General features: G+C 48.7%; 1 protein-coding gene across 1 annotated transcript; it reads left to right on the top strand.

The window, feature by feature from the left end:
- The first annotated feature begins 1,415 nt into the window (after positions 1–1,415).
- LOC135972980 (uncharacterized) lies at positions 1,416–3,556 on the top strand. The gene is made up of 2 exons (XM_065553916.1): positions 1,416–1,992; positions 2,987–3,556. The coding sequence occupies exons 1-2, from the start codon at positions 1,416–1,418 to the stop codon at positions 3,460–3,462; spliced, it is 1,053 nt and encodes a 350-aa protein (XP_065409988.1). The 3' UTR covers positions 3,463–3,556.
- Positions 3,557–10,680: the final 7,124 nt, after the last annotated feature.

Here is a 10,680-nt window from a genome sequence, read left to right as displayed (position 1 = left end):
CAGCCGTGTTAGTCTGTATCCGCAAAAGGAAGAACAGGAGTACTTGTGGCACCTTAGAGACTAACAAATATCTCCTCAATATATGTTCCATTCTATATGCATCCGAAGAAGTGGGCTGTAGTCCACGAAAGCTTATGCTCTAAAATTTGTTAGTCTCTAAGGTGCCACAAGTACTCCTGTTCTTCTTTCATCTTTATATTAACTCCAGGGATTTTGATTTTACTTTTTTCTTTCCCAAATGGAAGACTCAGCTAATAATGAATTATTAATAACTAATATAGAATAATAAATAATAAACCAACTAAATATCTAACAGCCCCACTGAAATACACCCATCTCTTCATTAGAGGGTAACAGCCAGGATGGCAGCTGGTGTACAATAAATTGCACAAGTGTGGCAGGAGAGGATATGTTGGGAAATCTTTACACCTATGGAAAGTGCCATGGGAGCTTTAATGTCCTCATGAAATACACAGGACTTCCATTTCTAAAGTCTTGACCAAATGACAGGAAGGTTATATCTTCACTGCACACTAAAGCTGGGTTATTACTCGAGTTTTAGCCCAACTCCACCTACTAGCCACACAGAAAAACCCTCTGACCTGGGTTGGGAAGTGCTTTAAGCTTGGACTAGTTTACTTGGCATGGGGGCACAGGTTACAGACCAGGCTCCATTTTAACTCATGCTGGAACCTATCCACTTTGCAGCAGTGAGGATGCAGACAAAATCACTTAAGCATTTATAATCCTCAGCTACCCTTCCCACAAATTTCCTCCAAAGAAAAGGCAAGTTCTTCTGCAGTTGACACAACTGACTGAGAAAGAATCTTAGTGTCTCAGCACAAAGAACCATGAGATATGCCTCCGGACACACAGGAGTTAGTGCAGAAACAATGATGACACAGTAACCAAGGCAGGGCTTTGCTATGGGGATGCTCTCACCTAGGCTAGGCTAACCCATGTGTTCAGACCTGGGCCCGAAACACCTGGGTTAGCTGTGCAGTGAAGACATACCCTAAGGCCTGGTCTACACTAGGCGTTTATGTCGAAGTTAGCGCCGTTAAATCGAATTAACCCTGCACCCGTCCACACTGCGATGCTATTTAGTTCGACATAGAGGTCTCTTTAATTCGACTTCTGTACTCCTCCCCGACGAGGGGAGTAGCGCTAAATTCGACATGGCCATGTCGAATTAGGCTAGGTGTGGATGGAAATCGACGCTAATAGCTCCGGGAGCTATCCCACAGTGCACCACTCTGTTGACGCTCTGGACAGCAGTGCGAGCTCGGATGCTCTGACCAGCCACACAGGAAAAGCCCCGGGAAAATTTGAATTTGAATTCCTTTTCCTGTCTGGCCAGTTTGAATCTCATTTCCTGTCTGGACATCGTGGCGAGCACAGCAGCACTGGCAACGATGCAGAGCTCTCCAGCAGTGATGGCCATGCAGTCTGTGAATAGAAAGAGAGCCCCAGCATGGACTGATCGTGAAGTCTTGGATCTCATCGCTGTGTGGGGCGATGAGTCCGTGCTTTCCGAGCTGCGATCCAAAAGAAGGAATGCAAAGATCTACGAGAAGATCTCTAAAGACATGGCAGAGAGAGGATACAGCCGGGATGCAACGCAGTGCCGCGTGAAAATCAAGGAGCTGAGACAAGGCTACCAGAAGACCAAAGAGGCAAACGGACGCTCCGGATCCCATCCCCAGACATCCCGTTTCTACGAGGCACTGCATTCCATCCTCGGTGCTGCCGCCACCACTACCCCACCAGTGACCGTGGACTCTGAGGATGGGATACTGTCCACGGCCGGTTCCTCAGACATGTTAGGGGACGGGGAAGATGAGGAAGGAGATGAGGAGGGCGAGGCAGTTGGCAGCTCTCACAACGCTGATTTCCCCGACAGCCAGGATCTCTTCATCACCCTTACAGAGATCCCCTACGAAGCGTCCCCAGCCATTACCCCGGACACAGAATCTGGTGAAGGATCAGCCAGTAAGTGTTGTAAACATCTAAACATTTATTTTTAACAAAACAGGAATATTAACAATTAAAAGAATGGGTTGTTCATGATTAGTGTGCCCTAGGCGCTTAACGGTTTAGTAAGGGGCAGTGCAAGTTTTGAAAAGAAATCTAGCAATGTCCGGTTTTCAGTGATTGTCCTGCACAAGCCGCTCTACTGTGTATTCCCTGCTACTGCAGCTACAGTAAAATGCGGTCTATATGTGCGGGGATAGAGCAGTAATCCTCCTGGGACATCTCGATGAAGCTCTCCTGGAGGTAACTTGAAAGCCGTTGCATGAGGTTCTTGGGGAGAGCGGCCTTATTGGGTCCTCCGAAGTACGACACGTTGCCGCGCCACGAGATTATCAGGTACTCGGGGATCATTGCTCTGCACAGCAGGGCGGCATACGGCCCTGGTCTTTGGAGGCTTTCCCGGAGCATTCTCTCTTTGTCGCTCTCGGAGATCCTCATCAGGGTGATGTCGGCCATGGTGACCTGCTTTTAATTAGGTAGGGGAATGTTAGTGTTGGGACTGCTTTCCCGTTCCTTTACAGAACTGTCACCGCTGGTTTGCAGCCACGCGGTGGAGGCGGGAGAGGGGCAGCCGAAAGGGATCGTTCCCGGGGACAGCCGCGAGGGGGTGGGACAGGGGCAGAGTTCCCGCTTGCCGGATTGCTGGCAGCAGGGACTGACATTGATTTAAATGTGAAATGAGGCCAGTGGTAATATAAAAGTTTTAAACTGCCACAAGTGTACGGCTTACCATGTCTGCCTGCAACAGAAATTCCGTTGTGCTGCCTCGCTTCTCAAATGTGCTGTTCAAGACCCCAGGCACAGAATGCGAAGGCCGAGAATTCGACCTTGTGCTGAGTGCGCATGTGAAAGGTGCTGTGCATGGTCTTGTTCACAGAGAAAGACTATGTTCTTTGTTCACAACTACATTTATCTTTCAGAGGAATTCACTCCCTTTTTCCCATTTCCACAGCCCCGTCTGCGACTGTCTCACAACCTAGCCTGGAATCACACTCCCAGAGGCTAGCGCGGATTAGGCGTAGGAAGAAGAGGACACGGGAGGACATGTTCTCTGAGCTTATGGCCTCTTCCCAAGCCCAGGCAGCACAGCAGACCCAGTGGCGGGAGAACTTGACCCGAATGCACCAAGCCAACATGGATCGGGAGGAGAGGTGGCGGCAGGAAGACCAGCAGGCGACTCTAACGCTGCTTGGACTACTGAGGGAGCAAACGGACACACTCCGGCGCCTTGTGGATGTTCTGCAGGAACGGAGGCAGGAGGACAGAGCCCCGCTGCAGTCCATCTCTAACCGCCCTCCCCCGCCACCAAGTCCCATACCCACCTCACCCAAAGTGCAAAGAAGGAGAGGCGGCAGAGTCCCTGCTAACTCTCACTCCACCCCTGCAGAGAGCTCTAGTAGCAGAAGGCTCTCATTTCCCAAAATTTGAAAAGTTCTTTCCTTCCCGCCTGACACAAGCCCACGTCCAAGTTTCACCTCCCAATGCCATGTGTAGTTGATAATAAAAAATTCGTTTCTGTTAACTACTGTTTCAATCATGTTCTTTTGGAGGAGGAGGGGAAAGGGGGTTGGAAATTGGACAGGACAGTCTCCTTTGGCAGGGTACATAGTCGGGGGCAGGCACAGCAGCAGGGCACATACACAGTGCAGTGATGCAGTGACTAGTTGCCCCGGTTAGTCTGGGAGGTTGTTTTGATGTAATGTTGGGGGGGGTGGGTTGCTCTGTGACTTTGTGGCGGGGGAGGGCAGTTACAGATCTTAAGCGCCGGTCCTTAGACAGGATCACAGAGCCACACAGCATGGGATCTGTAACCGTCCTCCCCCTGCCACAAAGTCAAATAGACCCCCCATACACACAGTCCCGATCAGGAGGGGTGACAGGCTCCGTTGAAACAAGCATCCCACCGCAGCGGAGCCTGTCAATCCTTGAGTTTAGAAGCTGCATTCGCATCACAACACTAGACCCGCCCCGCACCACAGTCTGCGTCCCAGTTTTAAAAAATTCCCGCTAAAACAGTATTAAAGAAAACGGTGTGCTTTAACAAAGTAGAACTATTTTTATTTCGACACCTGTGTTGGAGGGGGGGTGAAGGGGGTATGTAACTGGATAGGATAGTCAACATTACCTGGGTAAAGAAACGGGGGCAGGTTTAGCTTCTCAGTACACAAACTATAAAATCACAGGTTACCCTGCTCACTCAGGAACTTTGCTTTCAAAGCCTCCCGGATGCACAGCGCTTCCCGCTGGTCTCTTCTAATCGCCCGGCTGTCTGGCTGTGAGTAATCACCAGCCAGGCTATTTTCCTCAACCTCCCACCCCGCCATAAAGGTCTCCCCCTTGCTCTCACAGAGATTGTGGAGCACACAGCAAGCTGCTATAACAATGGGGATATTGGTTTCGCTGAGATCACAGCGAGTCAGTAAGCTTCTCCATCTCCCCTTGAGACGGCCAAAAGCACACTCCACCACCATTCTGCACTTGCTCAGCCGGTAGTTGAAGAGTTCTTTTTCAGTGTCCAGGGCGCCAGTATAGGGCTTCATGAGCCAGGGCATTAGCGGGTAGGCTGGGTCCCCGAGGATGACTATAGGCATCTCCACATCCCCAACAGTTATTTTGTGGTCCGGGAAGTAAATACCTTGTTGCAGCCGTCTAAACAGACCAGAGTTCCTGAAAACACGAGCGTCATGAACCTTGCCCGGCCATCCCACGTAGATGTTGGTAAAACGTCCCCTGTGGTCCACCAGTGCTTGCAGCACCATGGAAAAGTATCCCTTTCGGTTAATGTACTGGGTGGCCTGGTGGTCCGGTGCCAGGATAGGGATGTGAGTTCCATCTATGGCCCCACCGCAGTTTGGGAATCCCATCGCTGCGAAGCCATCTATGATCGCCTCCACGTTTCCCAGGGTCACTACCTTTGGCAGCAGTACATCAACGATTGCCTTCGCTACTTGCATCACAACAACCCCCACGGTAGATTTGCCCACCCCAAACTGGTTCGCGACTGACCGGTAGCTGTCTGGCGTTGCAAGCTTCCACAGGGCTATGGCCACTCGCTTCTGTACACTCAGTGCAGCTCGCAACCGGGTGTCACTGCGCTTCAGGGCAGGGGACAGCAACTCACAAAGTTCCAGGAAAGTTCCCTTCCGCATGCGAAAGTTTCGCAGCCACTGGGATTCATCCCAGACCTGCAGTACTATGCGGTCCCACCACTCAGTGCTTGTTTCCCGTGCCCAGAATCGCCGTTCCACGGCATCAACATGACCCATTGCCACTGTGATGTCCTCGGCGCTGGGTCGCCTGCTTTCTGACAGGTCTGTGCTACTCTCAGACTTCAGGACATCACCGCGGTGCCGTAGCCTCCTTGCCTGACTTTTCTGCATCTGCCTCAGGGAAACCTTTATGATAAGCTGCGAGACGTTGAGAGCGGCCACAACTGCAGCGATGGTCGCAGCGGGCTCCATGCTCGGAGTACAGTGGCGTCCGCGCTGTCAATGACTGGAAAAGCGCGCGAACTGTTTTCCCGCCGGCGCTTTCAGGGAGGGAGGGCGGGAGTGATGGACGGATGACGACAGTTTCCCAAAAGCACCCTCGACTCATTTTGTTACCCAGAAGGCATTGCCGGCTACACCCAGAATTCCAATGGGCAGAGGGGACTGCGGGAACTGTGGGATAGCTGACCACAGTGCACCGCTTCGAATGTCGACGCTATCACCGTTAGTGTGGACGCACAAAGTCGAATTACTGTCCTTAGTGTGGACACACACGTTCGACTTTGCAATATCGATTACAAAAATTCGATGCAAGTAAAATCGAACTACTCTCGTAGTGTAGACAAGGCCTAAGTGGTATGAAACTCACTTTCAGAAGGATGTAGGGCTTCACTGAACCTGCTAGAATTTGAACCCTGGTGACAGGGAATGGGGAGTGGATCACTCCAATACTTGGATCACTAAACCATCCCCTCTGACTAATATTAGTTATTTATTTTTGTGATGTCCTGTGAGAAATGAACATTTCTTTATAAATGCTAAGTATTTTACTGATTATGATAAAAACAGAAAAAAATTCTACAGTTAAGTAATTTATATGAACCTGATCATTGCACATTATAAATGACACCCCTTGACTTGTGAAGGTGAAAAATATGGGGAAGGGAAGAGTTTTGATATAAACATTAGAGAATCCCTCCTGCTGGAAATGCAGAAAATTATCTGTTTTTTAAAGTCTGTTTTCAGGTAGGTTGTTTACAATGATTTTTATTGCATTTGATGTTTTACAGATAGGATAGAAAATAAAATAAATTGCACACAATGAAGGGATTGGTAAGAAAAATAAGTACAAATGTTGTAATGCTGTCCCTCATTCTCCCACCCAATTTTCCTTCCATGCAAAAAGACAACAAGACGTGATGAAACAGAGACTCAGTGCATCAAAGGAGCCCCAATTTGCAAACATGATATGAGTCATTTTATGCACGTGAGCAGTGCCATTGAATTCAATGTGACTACTCACATGAACAAAGTTACTCATGTACATAAGGGCTTGTCTACAATGGAAAATTTAACCAGTTCTACCGGTATGACTATACTGGTATAATGAAACCAATAAACCCCTTCCAAAGCAGCATAAATTAAACTGAAAAAAGGTGCTCTTATTCTGGAATAAGAGAGTCCACATGTGGACTTATATTGGCATAGTGGTTTAAATTCACACCTTAGGAAAGTTATTCCAGTATAATCTGTATAGACAAGTCCTAAGTGTTTGCAGGCCTGGAACCCACAAATCTGTTTTCAGATTTTAATATTTATAACAAAAGGTGCTAATGGCTTGCCAAGCACCTGAATCCATATTAAGATGATTGTGTGGGTTAATTAAAGCATTCTCTTTTGTCTGGCTTTTAATGCTGTGAGATTCCTTTGTGTAGAACCCCGGGCTCACCTTTGAAAGCCTGTGGCCACAGAGGAGAAGCTTTGAGTTATGTTTCCCAGCTGTAAAACTCAGGGTTTGGGTCAGGAAGTGAGAACATTTGTGAGAGCCCAGAAAGACAGAAGTCCAAAACATTTTTAGGGACAGGGAAGTGGTGCCTTGTGTGAGGTTCCTGCAAAAGGGATTTTTGTGTAGTCTGTTACCACTTCTGTTCAAGAAAATAGAATGTGTGTACATTTTGTAAATAAATCATACTAGAAAAATACCTGACTCCACATTGCCAATTTCTGCTTCAAACAGGAAACTGATCTGCAATGACCCTATTCAGCTACTGCCTGGCAACAGGGTAACACAGTAAATCGCACAAGGGAGGCAGGTTTCTAGTGGTTTGAGCTAATGAATTGGAATCAGGTCTAGTCCCAATTTTGCCTGAGGATCACCTTGGACAAGTCACTTGCCCTATCCTGCTTAGAATGGAGCCTGTGATTCTGGTGCATAGGGGCAAGATTTGGAGAGCATAAGCAGTGGGAAGTGGATATCCTGTGTAAACCATGAAGTTTTGCTCCAAGACCTCCCTCCACCCCCTCCTCTGCACTGACCTGCAAAAAAGGATTTGGGGACAAGAAAAGGGTATGGGAACTGCTTTTTATGAGGATCTGTTGGGAATTTCCACTCCACCATGTACAGGGATAATAGGTGCTTCAGAAAAGATTCCATCCCTGAAAAAATAGCAGATGGGGAGCAGCTCCATGAGCTGGGGCACTCCTGACATACAACCCAGCTTCCTAGGCTAGGTGAATTTCACTCCTGTGCAGAGAGCCAGCATAAAGCCTATATGCCAGTTATTACAAAAAACTAGGGCTTAATTGGGAGTCATCTGGTGCATAGCCTTCATGCTGTTCTTCTTCACAGGGGTGAATTGTATGTGCTGGGGCCAGAATTTGGGTCTTAACCTCAGTTCCTCCACCTGTAAAATGGGGATAATATTTACCCAACCTTTTAAAACTCTTTGAGGTCCTCAGATAAAAGTTGCATGTATGTTCATTAAAATTCAAGAGCAACTACTGTATAAATGACTGTAATGGCTTTTGATCTAGCTGTCTATTTAGAGAAAACCAGCACTTAATACATATCCAATTGTGCAACTATATATGCCAGATTTTCACATAAGGAGACATTTAGTATTGGTATATGATAGAGATATCCTGTAATTATCTGTGCTATATTCGCTGCTTGTCTGCTTTGGAATTTTAATGAGTAGGAATGCCATTCATGGACATTTTTAGAAACGCAGAGAGCATAATAGGACTTTAAGGCCCAATCTAGTATTTCTTGTACACTCCAAACACCTACTTTAACAGCTTTAGATTAGCCAGACATGCAGGATCAGGCCCTTATTTGTACCATTCCTACACCCCATATGCCAGACACAGTTCAATGATACAGTCAGAGAGACAAATGGCAGAGGAGACGGTAAGAAATATGGAAAGGAGAAAATATGTGATTTCAGTTGAGATTTGAAATAAGGTGGAAAGTCAGTGACATGGAAAGATGGAGAAAAGTTGTTTGAGAGGCTAGGTGATGTAAAGTAAAAAACTCTTTTATGTGTACTTGTGGCACCTTAGAGACTAACAAATTTATTAGAGCATAAGCTTTCGTGGGCTACAGCCCACTTCTTTGGATGCATACCATACTAACACAGCTGCTACTCTGAAATCTTTTATGTGTGTTGAGGGACAGAGAGGAGGCCTGAGCTAGATGAAGAGAGCAAGACAGGCAGGGAAATAGAATGAGTCTAGGAAATATAAAGCAGATAAATAGTTCCAGAAGATATTGCACACAGATATGCAAGTTTGAGGCTCAGGTTTTTTTTGCTCCTTGACTAATTGGGGCATGCTCAGCTTTTGGGTGCAGGGAGACTTGTGTCAATCGGCAACAATTCCCCAGGTTGGTTTCAGGAATGGACCTGACGATCAAAAAACAAAAAAACAAAACAAAACAGCCCAACAACCAAGCCCTGCCTGATGAGTGGCAATTTCATACCCTTGTGTCCCCTGTGGTAGAGTAGACAGAATTTGATAGTATTGATTATAAAGGAAATTCTTTATTGAATCTGTTGGACACAGAGAAGACCATTTCATTCTTCCTGGCTTTCTAGCAACCAGGCTGACTAGTGTCACTACAGGAGGTCCTGGCCTGGACAGACATGAGGGGACTGCTGACTACAGCAACCCCCCAGAAGCTACATGCTTCTGGTCTTGCTGGGAGGGAGAATTGTCACAGCAACATGGCCTTGCGGTTGGTAGTGAAGAGGGGAGGATCAGGGATGAGGGGGCAGTTCAGGGAATCAAAAAAGTCTCAGTAGATGCTTGAAGAAAAAACAACATCCTAAAATGAAATTTATGGCATGTAGTGCGCAGGGTGATTGCAAAGTACTTGCAGCTCTGTCAGGGAGGTAGTGGGACCAAGAGCAGGGCTTTCGCACCTTTCCCAGGGACAAGCCCTTTGTTTCCACACAAAGGCCTCATGCCTGTCCACATGAGCTGCCATGCAGTAGGCACTGACCCTGTCATTATGACATACCTTCCACTTGCACCCATTTAGATGGCAAGGCACCTGCAGGACCTGCCTTTCAGGTCACATCCCCAGTTCCTTAGGCAGAGGAGGTTTGGGTGTTGTTGGTATCTACATGTTAAAACGTGCTTCCTAGGTGGCAGGAAACTGCACTTTGGGCATGGGCGGCGTGTATAATAGTCCAGGAGAGGCTAAGCCTCCCCCGTGCAGCCTCTGCCGACCTGCCACGAGATGCTTGGCTGTGGTGGCCCCGCCTGCACTCCACCTCTTCCTGTCCCTGCTCTGCCCCTTCCCCAAGGTCCCCACTGTCCGCGACTGTCTGGGGAGTCCCTCCCCTCCTCCACTCCACTCCCCCTCTTGCCACAATCCCCCTCCCCCATGAGGCCCCCCTGCCCCGCATCCCTCCTCTCCTCCACACCCCTCCCCTGCAAGACCCCCATCTGCCGCATCCCTCCTAAGCACCATCCCCTGTGAGACACCCCCACCACATCCTTCTTCCACCCTCTCCCGCCACATCCCTCCTCTCCTTCATCCCCCTGCTCCCATGAGACCCCTCCCACGCACCATGTCCCTCCTCTCCTCCATTCCCTTGCCCCACAAATAGGGTTGCCAACCCTCTATGATTGGCCTGGAGTCTCCAGGAATTAAAGATTAATCTTTAATTAAAGATTATGTCATATGAAGCAACCTCTAGGAATATGTCCAACCAAAACTGGCAACCCTCCCCATAAACCCTCCCCGGCTCACCACATCCCTCTGCTTGGGAGTAGAGTGAGCGTTGGGGGTGTGTGTGCGTGTGCAGTCAGGGAGAGTGACGACGAAGGAGGCGCCAGGGGAGAGCCTGGGGGTGCAGTAGCCAGGTGTGGGGGTGAGGGGCTAGGCCCGGGGGCAGAGTGCATAGGCCCTGGAGTTGCAATGAGGGAGATGAGGATGCCCAGTGGATGGCGGCCCGGGAGATGAGCAGGTGCACGGCCCAGGCAGACACAGAGCGTGGCTGCAGGGAAGGAGGTGAGGGGTTGGAGGGTATCACAGCTCTCTGCTCTGGACTCCCCTGGTGTGCCCTCCCCTTGCCCAGCCCCTCCCTCCAATACAGTGGCAGCAGGTGCTCCCCCTGACTGTAGGGGAGGGGGTCCCTCTGAATCGCCT

The sequence above is a fragment of the Chrysemys picta genome, chromosome 8 (genome assembly GCF_011386835.1).
Source record: "Chrysemys picta bellii isolate R12L10 chromosome 8, ASM1138683v2, whole genome shotgun sequence".
Classification (NCBI taxonomy): Eukaryota; Metazoa; Chordata; order Testudines; family Emydidae; genus Chrysemys; species Chrysemys picta.
This window is presented reverse-complemented; position numbering and strand designations above follow the sequence as displayed.

Coding starts and splice junctions, on each gene's coding strand:
- LOC135972980 (XM_065553916.1), top strand. CDS start 1,416: ATGCAGAGCTCTCCAGCAGTGATGGCCATGCAGTCTGTGAATAGAAAG. Junction 1,993..2,986: donor ATCTGGTGAAGGATCAGCCA/GTAAGTGTTGTA, acceptor CCATTTCCACAG/CCCCGTCTGCGACTGTCTCA.